This window comes from Diuraphis noxia, unplaced genomic scaffold, assembly GCF_037042655.1.
Source record: "Diuraphis noxia isolate RWA-SAM2 unplaced genomic scaffold, SU_Dnox_SAM2 contig0005, whole genome shotgun sequence".
Lineage (NCBI taxonomy): Eukaryota > Metazoa > Arthropoda > Insecta > Hemiptera > Aphididae > Diuraphis > Diuraphis noxia.
The window spans coordinates 27,966,090-27,984,106 of NW_028301715.1; the positions used below are offsets into that span (position 1 = coordinate 27,966,090).

Below are 18,017 nucleotides of genomic sequence, written 5' to 3' on the forward strand. Positions count from 1 at the left end.
AGAAATTCCATGTGTATATACACATATATAATAAAAACGTAGTGGCCGCGGCAAGAACGCAGTTCGCAGGGCGAAATCACTTCGCGAATGTGGGTCGACCCCGAAACACTGGGTCGTTATCATAACGTTTATGGAATTATTTTATACCCCGCCTGCACCGACCCCGATACCACGTATTTTTGCATCTGTATGGGTGGCTTACATATAAAGTGTATAAGTACACATAGTTATATATATATATTTATAGCGCCGTAATCGTGTCATGCATTTATATCTATGCATATATATATACATAAGACGAAGTTTTAGTGCAGTTGAAATGTTATACGTGAGCAGTCGTCCACCGCAGACGTTTTATTAATATACTCATACATATAATATTATAGTACGATGTGTATATTATATACATTATACACACACGATAGAGGCATATTATATACGTATAATACAGTGATGTTATTATGCGTTACATCTTTATTACGGGGCGCGCTCGTGTTGCTGCAGGTCTCCCTCTCGGGATATGCACTCGTCGTAGTCACTATAGTCGTCGCATTGAAAGTAAAAAGAAACATATTGATATAGATATATGTGTACGTATAAATAAAATGCCAATACGTAAAAAGAAATCCCATCCGCTCGTACGTGCGTATATCATATACATAATATATCATATATGATATTGGGTACATGTATATACAGGGACCGGACCGGACGATATCGTTTCGGCGTGGCGTATAATATATAATAAACGCGCGCGTGAACTTTGAGAGTGAAAATCCAATTGTCCCCGCCACCGTGCACCAGCTCTGCACGGTATCATAGCGAGGGCAGGGCACCACCGTCGTTTGCACCACAGCGACCAGCAGCAAAAGTATACCCCCTCCCCTCGATCCCCACTCATCCTACACAAACACACACACACACGCAAAAACGCACGCACGCACACAATCCAACCGACTATACGCCGTTACCCCGAGGGGCCGCCCTTTCTCGCTCTCAACCGGCAGCCACCGCCCCGCTCATCGTCGTCCCCGCGCCCGGTGCAAAAACCCGTCCAGCCTATTGAACCATCATGAGGAAAACCCAAATACGGCAAGGGCGGAACTGGAACGCCGCCGCCGTCGCTGGAGCGCCTCTCCGTGACCCCGAAACGTTTTGCCCGGGCATCGGCGGCGGCGGCGGCGGCGGCGACTGTACTATATACGATACGACGTAGTATGTACCGTAGTAGAACATCAACCCCTCCGACCGGCCATCTCTGACGACCTGGTAGCACTCTCACACACAGACACGACCGTTATCATCCCACTACCCTACATATATTACGCACACGACCGCCCCTATTGTATGCCATCACCTTGCACTCGAAAACGACTCACCTGAACGCGTACCGTCCACCGCGATCAAGGCCGCCGCGCTAACTTTTCTGAGCTCAGATTTCATACACGAATTTTGGCGACTGGTCGGTAATTTCGCGTGCTTAAATCATGTCCATCAAATCCGAATCTTCATAGAGGGAGGGGTAGGATAGTCGTGATATTACTTTATTATAAATACCAGCAGACACTGTTGGTCGTTGAAATAATCGTCCGCTATTCAGAGGGTGGTGTCTGTCGGTGGATGTTTTGGTGTAGATTGGGTGTGTGAAGAAAAAAATGGGAAAGATACGCATAATACGTGGGTATAGGCAAACGCGTAGCGCAAACGCCGCGGCCACGGCTGTCGTCGCCCCATCAAGGGCCCGTATAGCCGACGCCACCGCCGGCATATAAGGGGCGGGCGAGACAGCGAGCAGCGAGTGAGCGAGCGCGCCGGTCCGGTATTAGAGGTCAGTATTGATCCCGGCGGCGCGCGGCCCGTGTGACTGCACACACAAAAGCGACCCGCGCGCGCGCCGCCGCCGTCACACGGTTGTCGGTTTTCTTACGCGCGCGCGCGCGCGCTGCGGTGGCGGCGGCGGGACGGCGTGCGATGGTTGTCGGTAGGCGGGCGGCCGGAGGCTTTTATACATGCAAGTTCCGGGGACAAGCAGCCGATCCGCGGCAGTCGCTCGTTACCCATCGACGGTGTCGTGCGCATAATACACCGTGTGTGCGTGCGTGTGTGTGTGCGTGTGTGTGGCGTGTGTGTGATGTGTGTGTGTGCTTGTGCGAGTTGTGACCATCCGCCCGCTCGATGCCGGACACTACGATAATAATATCGGCACGATATCATTTATTATAAGGAGAAAAAATTTTAAAAAAAAAATTACACACACACAAACTAACTTTGAAACACGCGTATAATACCATATTATATAGTATTATCCGTTACGTACGCAATTTCTATATATATCAAGGACGTGCACGCGCAAATTTAGTAATTTAAAAGTTCGTCGTAGTGCTTACTGCGTGAGAACATAACAATAATATATTATACGACGTCACCTGCAGCGAAAGTTTTTGTTTCGTCGCGAGTCACCGTAATCGAATCAGGTCTGCACTGCAACGATCGGTCACTATACAGCGGACAGCGCTCATTGACACGCACGGCACGCGTCCAGTCGCGTGGCCGGCCACGGCCCGCTGACCAAGTCGCGGTAGGGGCAACACCCGCACCACCAACAACACCGGAACCACCGACTGGCCATGGCCGCGAGGTAACAGCGCGCGTGCCGGCCGGATACCACTCGTGTGGTACGCGGCGACGACGAGACGTTGGCCACATCGTGGTATTTGATGTTTCCGGATCGGACGACCCCGGCGAGGTACAATGCTTCCGGAAAGGCAATGCTGCGCGCAGCTATGCCCGGTGCAGGCGACGACGATGCCGCCGAAGACCGAGTGCCTGCAGGACCGCAAGTGGTGGTGCTTCCTGCTGTCCAGCGTGTTCACGTTTCTCGCCGGACTGCTGATTGTGCTGCTATGGCGGTTCTTCGCGTTCCTGTTCACGCGCAAGCAGCCCGCCGAGCTCGCGGCGCCCGGTTGCCCGAACAGCGAGCCCAAGAAGGAACCGAAGCGACAGGGCAAACAGGAGTTCGAGGGAACGTTCATGACAGAGGCCAAAGACTGGGCGGGCGAACTGATATCCGGACAGACCACTACCGGGCGGATATTGGTAAGATTCATTACATATATCATATTATCATCATTCGTCATGGTATAGTTATAATTGTTACTATGTACCTATACCATCTAATATTTCGCTGTATCCCTTGTATAGTTGCACACCTGCAACCTAAAACCTTACTGTGTACCTACACATAAATTTAATTTGGTAAAGTAACTTTGATTTTATAAAGGTATTAGGTACTATACTACTATAAATAATATGATATATGAATGGTTATCACGATGTTGTACCTTGTACTTAATAAAATATATATGTAAGTATGACTAATGTTGTACTGTTCTTGTGGTTGTGTGGAAAGGGTTCTTACAGTGGTTGTGGCGAGGGATTGACCACCGCGCAAATCATGTTCTGGGAGAAAAACCACGTGCCGCAGTGATGTCGTCGTTATTGTTGTGCTATTATTATTGTTACCATTGCTATAATATTATATTACGCGTATAATTGAATAACGTAGATACTATTATTTCACTCTGCCAGTATCTCTTCAGCACCGCCGTATTGTACTTTGCTAGGGAAAAATATTAGAAAATATAAGTATTGTAATATCAGTTATTATTTTATTGGTGGACATGTCAATGTGCCAAAATATATTGTGTTGCCGAGTATGGTTTGCTTGTAAAACGTTCAATACAATTCCGAGGGATGCAATAATTACGTCCTTCGTATGTTTGACAAATAATATTGTAAATCGTAAGTCAGAAGTTAAAATGAAAGCTCTATTTTATTGCGTATAAAAGTTATGTTCATCACCATCTCTGCTAACGCCACAATCGTGATAACCCCCCCTCCCACCTTCTCAAACATTCTGCAGACAATTCTCGGCCGACTACAATCACACACGTTTACAGATTGTGAGTTGAACATTTGGCCAGTTCGCACACGAGAAAACTGGATTTTCTCAGGTTACATGTCGATCATACGTTTATAACACACAATCATTTACAGTCAGTAACCCTCATCCATTTCAATACACAATCCATTTTTTAACGGCCATGACCCGTAATAATTGACTGAACGTGTTTGGATATTAAAATGGTTCCCATTATTGTGACTTGGGAAAAATGGCGTATGACGGGACAATGTTTTTTATATTTGAATAAAAAGCTCGGTGACAGTCTGTACCAGGTGACGGTAATTGTGACAGAACGGTGTCGTACGTATCGCGAAAGCGTAAAAGCATAATAAAACTCGATTAAATAATAACAATATTACAATAATATAATACACCGTTTGTCATGAGTATGCAAAGTATTGTGTGTGTGTGTGTGTGTGTGTGTGTGTGTGTGTGTGTGTGTGTGTGTGTGTGTGTGTGTGTGTGTGTGTGTTTGATGAAATTATACATTACTATGTTGTAAATTATTTGGTGATATATAATAGACATACGGTACCGACAAATTATTAATGCCATCAAAATACACATTATTATAATATATACATATCATATTTTGTTTGACGAGACAACTACCTACTATATAACCCACTACTGTAAATTTAAATACAATAACATCGCGTGCAGATATCTCGACTAACGTTTTCAAAGTAATTCCGTATCGGTTACCGTGATTTTTTTAACTGATTTATTTTTTCTATGAAATGTATAAGTAGCCGCTTATAAAAGTTTCAGTTCCGAGAATGAGAACAAAAGTTGAGTTCTGATTACAACTGCATAACGTTACTCGAACACATACTCACACACACACATAAAATAACTATGGCTAAAGATTAAATGTATAGTGTTTGTATTTTAAGACAGTTAAAACTTTTAATTGTATTTATCTTTATAAAGGATAATACACAACACAACAGATAACATATTTTCAACTTTTCAAACTGTTAAAAGTAGGTGACTGGTTTTGTATTGTGTAGTTTGATAATCAAAACGCTATTAGACTAAATAAAAATCACAATTCATGATAATAATTCACATTTGAAGTTCGTACATGATAACACAATACTAGTGTTGACTTTAAAACGAATAATGTATAGTAATATAAATAAAAAACTTGAATTATAAAACTTTTAGAAAAATAATTTTAATTATACTGTAGTTGGTAATAATGGTGATTTAAGTTAAGGATTTTAACAAACTTATGATTTTTAATCGCTTAACAATCAGAAGGTAACTTATTCGATACATTATTAATTCGATGACAAACGGGTGTGTTATATAATACGGGTAAAGTACGGATGTGTTTAATCAGTATTTGAAAATGACAATAATTTACTTCATTTGTTTTACGACTTCAAAAGTTTACAGTTAACGATGATTAAACTCCAAATTCTTAAAATGCTTAATTTAACGTTTATAAATAATTTCGATATTATTATAGTGATTGTAAAATCCATACATAAGACATATATAATAATTATAGTCACATGGATTCCTAAATACTTTATAAAAAAATCTACTAATGACATTTTACTACGTTAATTATTCTACTCTCAAATAAATTATGCGTTTGTCTTATATAAAAGACATGTGTACAAAGTAAAATAGAGTGATAACTTTTATCTAGTATAAAATATTATGAGGTGTAAAACATAATTTTTCAAATAAAGTTTTCTAAACTCATTGGAGGTAAAATATAAAAAAATAGTAGTTGCAAATAATCCAAGTCTTATTATTTCAAAACAAAATGTATGTTGATAGTCATTATTGATTTTACATCCCTACCCCCTATTCACAAACATAATATAATATAATATATTATGTTTTTGAATGGCGTTAGGTGTTGATAAATAATTAGTCAATAACTGGATGGATGATAATAATAATATATGTTTTTTTTTCGATGATGCGGTACCGGTACCATGATATTGATACCGTGTTTTATATATTATATTTTTCACAACCGTTGATTTGAATTTATGAGTTTTTTTTGTGTGCTTTCGGTGAATGGATAACTGTTTTTTACGGTTCAATCAAAATAAAAGGTGTGACGAAAAATAGAAGGTTCGATTTGAATAACATGTAATTTTCTGAATGGTGGACGCTTATCGATTAGCTTTTTTTTTTTTAAATAAAATGCATTTAAAACGAACAATTTTGTTCAACCTACATCGCATTTATTCGCACTATACAATACGTCATGTAGGATATCGCTTATGGTCGTTCAGTGGAATGATAATGAACAGTTCAAAACACCATTCCGGTACCTATTAATGTTTTATGAGAGGTTCGATTAATTAACGGTTCGCTACTATAGTACAAGTTCTACGCATTAATATTCATATACCTACCTGTACAGTGTACACATTTACCTAGGTATACGGTCGTTTAATTTCAAATTGTATCCGATACGTTTCAACAAGCTAAACGTGAGTAATTATTATGTTTGCGAAAATGGTGTACTGCGCGGGATTATTCAAACTTCATTCTCGTTGAACTACCCACGTACTTTATGACTGGAAATAAATCAAGATCTATTATTATACGCGACTATTATCGCGTAATAACAGACACATTAATACAATACCTATACCGACTCGGCAAGATACCATAAAACATGTCCGTAGACCGCAATTATTGTGGTTTATAATGTGCTAACATCATTACGCGTATAATATTATTATCATTTGCTCGCTATACTAGAAGGATATTATCATCGTAATTATTATTCTATTGTATTTTTCCATATAATTTACTATAGATATTAAATAATAATTGTTAAAGGTCTAAGTTGGTATTTAATCAATGCTTTATCAACTACTACAGTGTGAGTATCCTTTTATAACGTGCAGATAGCTCGCAATAATGTTCACGTTTGACATTCGAATGTTGGCGTCGTATTATATTTATATAGAGCATAACATAATAATTAATAACCATTAGATTATATAATATATTGATATGAATCGAAACGCTTACAATATTATAATGTTCTGCATGAAGATGATTTTAAAAGTTTTCAATCGAAGAAAATTAATCTTATGGTTGATGCTGGATTAAAAACAATAATTATAAAGTTCTCGGCGCATATCCAAAATTCAAGGTGCTTAGACATTTTTCATGCTGTGATTCTATTTTTAGATTAGTTTCTTTTAATTTTAGCTAGGTATATTCAGTAAACATTAATATAATATATAATACATAATATATATGTTATAAAATATTTTAAATGAACATTTTACTTATTTTTTATTGTTTTTAAATTAGTTACAACTTTACAAGATATAATTTATTTGTTAACCGTACAAATGTTGAAACTTTAATAAAATATTGCAGTTTATTATTTGAATACACGAACTTGATGAAGTTAAATAAGTATTCTATACAATACATAATATTCAAATATTTTAATGATGCATTTATATTGCCATAACCTATAAAACATAAATAATGATTGCAAATACTTCTTAGTTCTTACTAACAGGAAAATGTTATAATGTAACAAAGTATTAACAAAAGTTTTTACTATCACACACGCTGACAAGGGAGTTAATTCGTTTTTTCGTAAAACTTTTCAGTCATTCTAGCTAGGTATATTTGCCAGAAAACAAAATAGTTAAATTATAAATACTATACAATCAATCTTCATTATTAATAAATATAATTCAAGAATCCATATCAAAATAATAATAAAAATATTCTTTTTTTTTTTTAAAAAAAACCTACTTAAATGATATTATTAAAGAAAAAATTAAATTAATTAAGTTATTAGAAATCAGGGAAAATATAATTGTTAATCATTAACCACGTTTCATATAATATTAATTTAAAAATTTTGCTTCTAAAAAAGAGGTAATTTTTACAAACTTTCAATAATAAATTAGAATGATAAGTAATAATAATAAATTTAGAACAACCCAATAGTTCTCAATAATAAGTCTCATTTTATTCTTTGGTTAATATATTATTTTACAAGCATTATATTAAGAATATTTTGGTTTAAAATGATTCCGTATTATGTTGATGTATAATTATGCGTGGAAATCTAATATTTCACGACTTCATGTCATACTATCTTGGGTAAATATTATATTAACGTTTTATTAGATTCGACCTCGACACAATACAATATTGAATAACCATTAACAGATGATTAATTAACTTTGGATATAATATATATATGAATAAAGTTGTCATGAACGGTCGATTGAATATTGAATATTTATTTTTGTTGTCTGTATACCAAAATAACAACCTACAATCGTAACTTGGCAACTGCGAAACATCTATCGTGCACAGAATGATAAAACTCTATTTGTATTTTTTTATTTTTTAGTACAGCAGAGCTAATGGTTATCAATTTATAAATCATAATTGTAGACTGTATCGTAAACATGAACTTTTATTTAAATAAGGTTTTTATATTACACACTGAATGGGTGAAACAATAAATAATTTGGCTACGGTTAATTATTAACCGAAAAATAGATATATACATATAAAATAGGCCAAAATACCGATGTAAAGATTTCGTTTTCTTATTTTTTTTTTTTTTTGAAATGTTTTTTATCGTGTGATAGTGTAAAAAAACAAATTTCATCTTAAAATACGATAAAACACTATAATTTGAAAAATAATATAATAATATATACCTACAAAACTACATTGTACCTATTTATTATTATAAATAGGTGTTCATCATTATATATTTCATAATGTCATTTTTTTTTTTTTACTTGATACTTAGTTTATATAAGATTTGATCTGTGATTGGAACTAAATCCCTCAGCCCGGGTATTAATATAAATATCGTATAGTGTTTATGTAGAAAACGCAGGCTGCTTAATCAGAACAATATGCGTCGTTTTGGTTTTACAAAGTCATTACCTCGGGGAGTAGTGCGAATCGTTTTCTGTTATCTGGAAAATAAATGGGACAAAATATATTTTCCAATTTAGGGATAGTATGAAAAGCCGGCAGCGACACAGTTTGACGGGTTTGTAGTTTGTACGATCGATGAGACAGACCACAACAGATGACCTCTTGAATGAAAAAAAAAACTTGAAACGGATTTCGAGTTTGTATTCGTCACAACCGTTTGTTTGGCAGCCGTTGTAGGGAAAAGCTCTGCGTACATTTAAATGTAACTCGTACAGGTACCCGTTGTTCGCGAACAAACGGTTTGATTATTATAACCCCGGATTGTCGTCATCATCTAGAGTATTTTTTAAAAGACACTTAAGTGGCGTATGTAAGACTTCTGACTCATTCAAGAGTAATTTATAACACGCCGCGCCGTGATGATGCGCTTTCAACCATCACGCAACACTTATAATACGATTTCGACTTCATCATTAAATCGTGATAGTCGTTTGTGATTTTTTTTTACTTACCACCCTCACATAGTCATATGTACCTTGAGACCAGACATCTGTCTGAATCGTTCGTAAGATTCCGTTGATTAATTGAAATGTAGGTTTTGTAAAGTCGAATTTCTATACTCCGCAAAGTTCGATTTATTACCCATCATGTGAAAGATATTAAGTTACAAAATCGAATAAGAAGTATTGTAGGATTATCATGTCGTTATGGTTATATTTAATGTGTGTAATTGTGACCTAAAAAATCATTACTTTTTGCAATATGTATATTATAATATTGTATTCTTAAAAATATCAATGCATGTGTAAACAATAATAAATTAATTTCCTTTCTATCGTATAACATTTTATATTATAAACGCTTGGTTATCAAATATATTTAATTATTTAATGTTATTGTCCCCGTTTTGCTCAAAATATATCGTACTATTTATTATGCGCTAAATTTAACATTCGTTTTATTTCCCTCTTTTATAAGTATATAAAAAAATATTTCATCAACTTGTATACAAAATTTAATTTCCCTCATTTTTTACTTGAGCTATTTTCATATTATTGTTTGTGTTATGAATCTCGTAAGGTATAATACTTAAATATGAACTAAAAACGACAATTGATTACATTTTAAATGCTTCATATATGTATACAAAATCATCGAAGATCATTTATTTATTTGCAATACAAGTATTATAAATAATTATTATAGTATATTTTATAATAAGTTACACGGTGATTTCAACTTGTAAATTGGTGCACCATACATCGAAGTTTGTGAATAAGATTTGTAAAATCACCAATAAAATTCTTAATACTATTCAAGTAACCATATTCATATGAACATTTAGGATATTGAAATTATTATTATTTAGATATTGTTTTGAAATTAAACGTGCTTGGTAAAATTTTAAGTACACTTTAAAACGTTGAGTGTAAATAGTTGTGGTCTTAATAGATTTTAATCAAAAGGTAATAATAATATTGAAACGATAGGTAAAGTATGTCGACATTCAGTAATCATTGATGATGCATTATATTTAGTTTAGGTATTGAAAAGTAGAAATGAGGGATTTGTACCTTAGTTCTGACAGCAGTTAAAAATTATATTATTTATAGACTTTCTTTGGAACATTACTATTTCCGTACACTAATACCTAAGTGAATATTGCAAGTCTGCAACAAGAATTGTAAATTTACAAATGTTTTAAATTCAAATTTTCCATCGCATTAATAAAATGTAAAAGGAAAACACGTTGAAAGATTTAAATTTAATAAAAACAGAAAACAATACTATAATTTATAATGCAATACCATGGATGACGTGCAATATATTATGTTTATATAAATTGAGTAAAATCGCTATTTCTAGGAGAGTGTCGGAAACAAATAATATATGCGAGAACGTAGAGGAAAAACACACACATGTAAATATATATGTATAAAATACGACGAGGAAAAAACATAACATATATTACACATATACATGTATACGATAACGGGAGCGTCTTCTGTATTTCCATAAAATATTCTAAATTGATGAAACGCACCGTGCGAAGAAAAAAAAAATGCAACGTGTGTGTGATAAATCCGACGAAAACGTGTCTGCTATCATTTGACGATGATGGGTATTTTCTACCAGTGTCCCGTTTTACCAACAGGATTGGGAGTATAGGGGTGTAGGTGGCGAGGGGAAGAAATTAAAAATACAAATCGAACGACATCGATTGGCCATGGATGAAAAGACTCTGAACAGGAGGAGAGGATTATAAGAAGGCGATAAGGTTTATAGGGGTAGTGGGAACACGTCTCGAGGAAGTTACACGCGCGCTCGAAGGCTGTCATGTTTAAGTACCGCATTTGGTTTTACATAATCCGCACACACACACATGCACACAATGACATACATTCACACATAAACACAGATGCGCGGGCGCGCGTGTGCGCACTCTGAATGTAGGTTACACTTGTTCTAGTCACGAGGGGTAGTTTGCTCGGTGGGGCGAGGCACCACCCACGCGCGCTCGAATCGATCGATCGGTTTTTTAGCGGCCTCCGCCGAGTCGTGAGTGCCCGTCGTACGTTTATTTTTATTTTTTTCCCCCGGTTTGCAAATTGTCGCACTCTAGTGTATGTTATACTACGTACCTGCAGCTGTATATGTGCTCTCGTTTGTGTGCGTGTTTTTGTGTTAAAGAACAAATTCCATGGGGTGCCCGTCAATTGAACGACGACGACACTATGTATAATAATATATAATATAATATGATAATAGAGATAGGCGTACCGCCGTGGAACGTCGTCGTGACCCTTTTATGGCGTAAAACGCGTGTATACGTTGTTTTTTTTTGTGGCCCGCGTAAGAAAACGACAATAAGGTCGTATCCGTTCATCCCCGCCAGGCCTGGGCTTATCGATTAAATGTCTTTTTGGGTGGTTTTTATTTGGTTCAACCGAGGAACCCCCTCTCTGCACTATACATACACGTCGTGGTTACTGGGATTTTAAAGGTCCCGGGCACAGGTAGACCGGAAATTCAAATTTGTTTCAGGTCCATAGTATAATAATGGCTACACAAAAAACCATATTTCAATAAATATTTCGCGAAAATTCTTTTCATTTCGCCAATAAAATACATTCTTAGCATCAACATAATATGAGCTTGTCATGAAAATATTTTGATATTAAACGTAATCATTATCATCGAAGTGATAATCCATGACAAATTAATCAAAAATGAAACAGATGCCCTATAAGACATGCATGAATGTTGTTTATATCTAAAAAATTAATGAAACTATAATTTTACATCTTGCAAAATTGTACGGAAGTCTTATATAAACGCTGCAGGCATTAATCCACGCTCTTCAAATTTTTTTGGAGATCAAAAACCAAATTTAATTGTACATCTTCTCCTCTCTGCACGTTTTCTGTTTGAGCTGGGTAGTACCCTTTTCGACCCCTAAGCGTAATCGTTACTAAAGAGTGCTCGGCCGGAAAACAAATAACCACCGGCGCCACCACACGCGCACCCCCGCTGACAAGACGTAAATATAATGCGCAAAACAAAACAAAATCACCGGACGACACGGAATGTCCATTATTATATTTTATAACTTACAAAGACGGAAGTTTTAAAACTATAATACCCTTATACGCACGCTGAGAGTTTGATTTAATGAAGTGCTGTATTGGTAGGGGACGGGTCACAGAACACCGAAGGATGTTTCTATTTGAGCGGGCGGTACCTTTTTCAGCTGAAAATAGCCTTTTCTTTTTTTCAAATACAAAACCTTTTTGAACGAAAAAGGATAAGGAAATAAAGATGGTGTTGTTTCTAAAAGTTTTTGTCCATTCTATATTAATAAGATGGCTATTTGTTTTTTCTCATTCTCTCTCTCTCTCTCTCTCTTTGACCCCGAGTTCTTACGTTTTAGTTGCCAATTTGAGTTCACGAATCAATTGCTGTGTTGTTTGATTTGATATATACATAGACGAATTGATATACCTTCAAACTTAAAGTAAATAATAGTATCTGTGTTGTTTGAACTGTGGCTATTTTAACATTGTTTGATTTTTTCGTAATGACTTATAAATTATTTACTGAGTCCTACAGAATGCAAATTTCAGAGAGAAAACAAATATTGCGCAAAAGGTTTCTTCGTGTATACTGTGAATAATATATAACGTACTATATGTAATACCAATATATATATATCTTTTTTAGCTTTAGTTATTTCCCATGAATGTAGATAAATGAGATTAACCTACCTTATATTTATTACCTATGCACTATGTAATGATATAATAGATACTAAACTAAAGTTTGCATTTAATTTGAAATATAACTAATCTAACATACGTAATACATAACAAAATATTGAATGCGTTACAAATTGCAAGAGCAGTAACTTGTAATTTAAATTACGTACCGCAATGTTCTAGTTTTGAACTTCTTAATGAATAAAATAGCATGCATTTTTTTACATATTAATGAAAATATATGTTGTGAAACTTTAACAAAGTTATACATAACTGGCCGTAAGGTGGTCTATAATGTAAGCTCATGTATATTTTAGTGAAAATGGGTCCATATGTTAGTATCATTTGCGGCTGTTGAAGATATTTCAGCTAAAAAAATAAGGTTGATTTTAGTTAATAATAAAACAGTGACGCCTATTTCGAGCATTCAAAGTTATATAACATTTTATTCATTTCTCGCACGCAGAATAATAATATTTTTGGTATCGCATTACCGTTTCTTATATCTTTTATAATAATATATATACAATGTAATAATTTATAATAAACTAATTGAAAAAAAAAACATCTGACAGCGCTGTCGACGTTGATTATGACGAATTATCATAATTAATTTTCTTGTCGTGGTTATTTGGGGGCTATTAATCAAACGTTGAAAATCGCTTGATCGGTCGATTTCGAATTGGCAAACCACGACTGATGGTCGTGTGCATTATCTATTATAGTACCATGGTTAGGAGGTAGGTACCTTCCTGCTGCCATGGTTATACCATTAGACCTAAACCTGTCTATTGCGTACGTATACTCCAACAATCGAGTGCCAATTGATTAATATCATAAAATATTGTTATAGGCACCTACGTGATTGGTTTTCATTCCAAGCCCTTCACTACACACTACACTAGAACACTCTCCGCATACTCATATATCCCCGACTTCAAGATGATTGATAACGATGTCATATTCCGTGGTTTTGAACATCGCGAAAATTCGGACGATTGGGAAACAAGAAAAAAATATCTTTGATAGTATTGTTCTTAATAAAATATTATATTGATGGTGCTTAGGTCGTGCACTCGTCGTGACAATATTAAACTTTACCACTCGAAATCCACCAAATCTATTCAAAACCCGGTAAAACTCGTCGATTATTTGAATAAATATATTTTTATAGATGCGCGTTATTTTGTAGGTACATTGTAATAAATTTTAATACTCTGATGCTTTCAACCTATATCAACTTTTAGGATTTAACTTTTATGAGAAGCTTTTTGTGACTTTCTTGGCTCCCATGTTTACGTATTATCATTTTGAGTCATCATTATCATCGTTTATGTTTTCTCTGCTATGTACCGTATGGCAGTTCTATATTTAACTGACAATTATTACTGTTTTATAAGAATTTTAACAACCAAAATGTATATTACTTTGTACCTACTTTATGAAAAATATTTTCTGTAACCTATTTTTATTCAAGATGGTATTCTCAATCTTACTAGTATTTATATTAAACGTGCACTGTACATCATCGTTTCGTCATGGCATAGTAAATAATATTTTTATTTACTTACATTTCTCGGCTCATATTTAATACGATAATATTATATAGTTATGGTTTTTCACTCGAAAAGAATACTTTTTATCTACTTTAGAACTTAATTTTGTTTGTCCAGACATAGGAAAAACGAATTTCTTAGCCGACCAAAATTACCTGCGCAAAACTTTAAAACAATACTGGCAGAATATTATAAAAATATCGTGAACAATTATTATGAGCAATTTAGCTTCACAACACCTAAGATGTATGAAGTATAAAATATTATGTTTATTTTTCACGTGTAAGGGTTCAATAGGAATAACGGAACACGGAAGAAAACACCTATACTCCGGGTGCCTCTGAAATCTACCAAAATAATTTGAATACTAATAACCAAAGTCGAAATATTAAATTATTACCTACTATGGTTTTACGGAATTATGCAGTCGAAAACGCAACATTGTTGAGTTTCATAAATGACTCTCAGTCACGTTATTTAATGAACTCGGTGTAACCCCGTTGATAAATTAATATCGCAATAAACTACTGTTACGAACCGTTCGCGTATTCCGCGTGGGTGTGCGTTTCCAGGTAAACAAATCTAATAATAATATTGTGTGGTGGTTATTTATGCACGAACCGCCACGAGGTTTATATACCGAATTGACACTATAATATACACGTTACGATCCCCGGCGATGCTCTGGTTATATATATACATTTTTTTTCGTAATTTCACGGAGGATAAATATTTGCGAATAAGAAAAAAACCTTTCTCGAAATTCAAATCAACCGCTGCAACATTCCAGACATAAAACGTCTCACTCATCGTGTAAAGTATATAATATGTATACGCAACTCGTAATATCGCGTTGTTAGAAATGACTATTCCGTGTCAATGATGCCCTTCATATAATATTATCATCGCAGGTGAGCGTTTTATTGGATCGTTACAGAGGTAGGTAGGTAGATAGGTACCTCTACCTAACCCTCATTTTCCCACTCCGATTTGTTTGTACACAAACACAATGTTATTATGGCAAAAGACGTGTCTTGCCACGGGTGGAAAACATTTCGTTTTATCGTGGTCAAGTCACCACTGGCGTATGCTCTGTCTATATAAAAGTGCATCACTTCTATTAGATTATTACTACGATCGTATAATATTATTATGTGCGTTTCTATTTTCGGCCATAATGACTAATAGTCATTGACCATAATATCTTGATACTCGACCCAGTCAGTGGTAATTTTACGCCTGAGAATTCAAATTCCTGATTTTATTTCAACTAGAATCAAAATACTATTTTAATACGAATCCCTCGGTACAAGAACTCGGCCAAAACGTTTACCGTGATAGTTTTTCGTTTAGAATTGTAACTTTTTAGACGAATTAATAGCATAAGAAGCGTCTGTAATAAAAAAATCTCTTGAGCACTAGGTATATAACCAAACGTTCTAGTTTCAGTATGTGTAGTTTTGGTTTATCGCAAATACATTATATCTAGTTAAATATTCGACAAAGTTTATTTTGGAAGAAAATAATAGTTCTTATACACTATTAGGTATCTAGGGCAAGTTCGATTAGAAAGTTTCACGTGCATTAATTTCAATGATTTCCGTTTCAGATTTTGCTACTTTTATGTGGGTAAGGTAGGCGTTTATAAAGAAATAGATTGTATAATAAATTATCTTTCGTAGTATGTCAACAAATTCGAAACTTCAATTTGTTTCGAAATCTAACCATTATATTATCATGATAAATGTGTGCCAAAACTGTATTTTTTTTGGACAGTGTCTTGTGTATAGTTACAAAAATATCTTATTTAAAATATTATCATAATTTATTAATTTGTTATTATTTATAATACCTTATGGTCTTCATTAAATTGTTTATATTTTTTCATGGTAAACCGTAATTATCGTATTTGTTATCTAAATATTAAGTATTTTTATGTCTGCAGGCTGGTGACAAATATTGTGTTTTTTAATTATGACACTTGATAATTTTTAATAAATATTAGTATATTATTACATATTAATATTATATTTTGTAGGTCACCTTGACGACCACAATCGTATATTCGGTCAAACAGACCAGCATATTATTATGTGATATTATTTAGTCACATATATGTAGATTCATTTTTGTTGAAAATCACCAGCACGTTGGTCGTCCGGCAACGCCCTTCCTCCTAATGTCTACCCTACAGAACATTCACCTAATGGGCATTTAGAAAATAATTTGTATTTTATTTCGACGGTAAACGAAAGGGTAAGAACAGCGATAATGATCTAGGGTCATTTTGTAGGCTGACCCGAGTTGATTCCATCACATAGGCATTTATTTCACCTCTAATCACAAGTAAAACGGATTGACATTAGATGATTCGATACGCAATAACCCAGCCATAATAGAGCTCGAACGTCACTGTGGTTTATATTGTGCATCTTGAATTGCCGCAATTACTCTGTAAAACAATAACAGCGTGTCTATTGGAACACACACACGTGCAGGTGTTTAACGATTTGAATACGTGAAGGCTGTGGTTTCAGATATTAAATATTTTAATTTAATTTTCAAGTCACTATTTCGCGTTTGCAATACTATCTTAACACTCAACGACTAATTGTCGGCCACCCACGTGCACCGCGACTCGACGCGTCGAAATATCTATAGAAAATACGTCTAATACGAAAAATAACGGATTTGTATTATATAATGTCTCTGTCGAATACTGACGTGTCATTCGGGTGGGTGTTCGGGTGAAGTGAGCATTTGTCCTTGTCTTATTATCTTTAAAGGTCTCCAACTACTTTGTAGGTATATTTGAGATCTGCTTCTGATATGACGCGCCGTGGCTCTCCAAAAAAAATTTAAAAAAAATGGTTTTATTAGTAATATAATTTTAATGTTGGCATCTGATAAATTTCACTTACGAGCATTAAAAAAAAAATACAAGTATGTCTGCAAATTTAAGTACTGTGATGACTACGGCTCTATAGTAGGTTAGGTATAATATAGTAGGTTATATGTTTATACATTTTGGCTGATGTGGACATATTTTAAATTTCATTGTATTATTTATAATTACGGCGGCGAAATGGGACATTTAGCTGTGGCCGTTTTGCCGTGGCCATTTTGCCGGTAGGACATTTCGCCGTGAGCCGTTTCGCCGTGCTTGAAAAATTGTGTATAAACACAAAATTAACTTTTTTATTAATTGTTTAAAAAAAGTTCAATCTGGCCATGATTATTTTTATTCTCAGTTAACTGCAGGAAAAAGTCCACCTAAAAAATTAAAAAAATTTGCCGATCTAGATAAACGTATTTTGAAAATAG

At 34.8% G+C, this 18,017-nt stretch overlaps 1 protein-coding gene across 3 annotated transcripts in view; it reads left to right on the plus strand.

Annotated features, from left to right (window-relative positions):
- The first annotated feature begins 2,011 nt into the window (after window positions 1-2,011).
- Window positions 2,012-18,017, plus strand: part of slo (calcium-activated potassium channel slo) — a 72,431-nt gene continuing 56,425 nt past the window's right edge. Inside the window, exon 1 of one of the 3 annotated variants that reach the window (XM_089229328.1) lies at window positions 2,012-3,096. In XM_089229328.1, coding sequence (XP_089085454.1) covers window positions 2,752-3,096 — 345 coding nt within the window. In that variant the 5' untranslated portion in view covers window positions 2,012-2,751. The remainder of the gene's footprint in view (window positions 3,097-18,017) is intronic. The other 2 variants (XM_089229327.1, XM_089229329.1) reach the window with 2 other exon arrangements.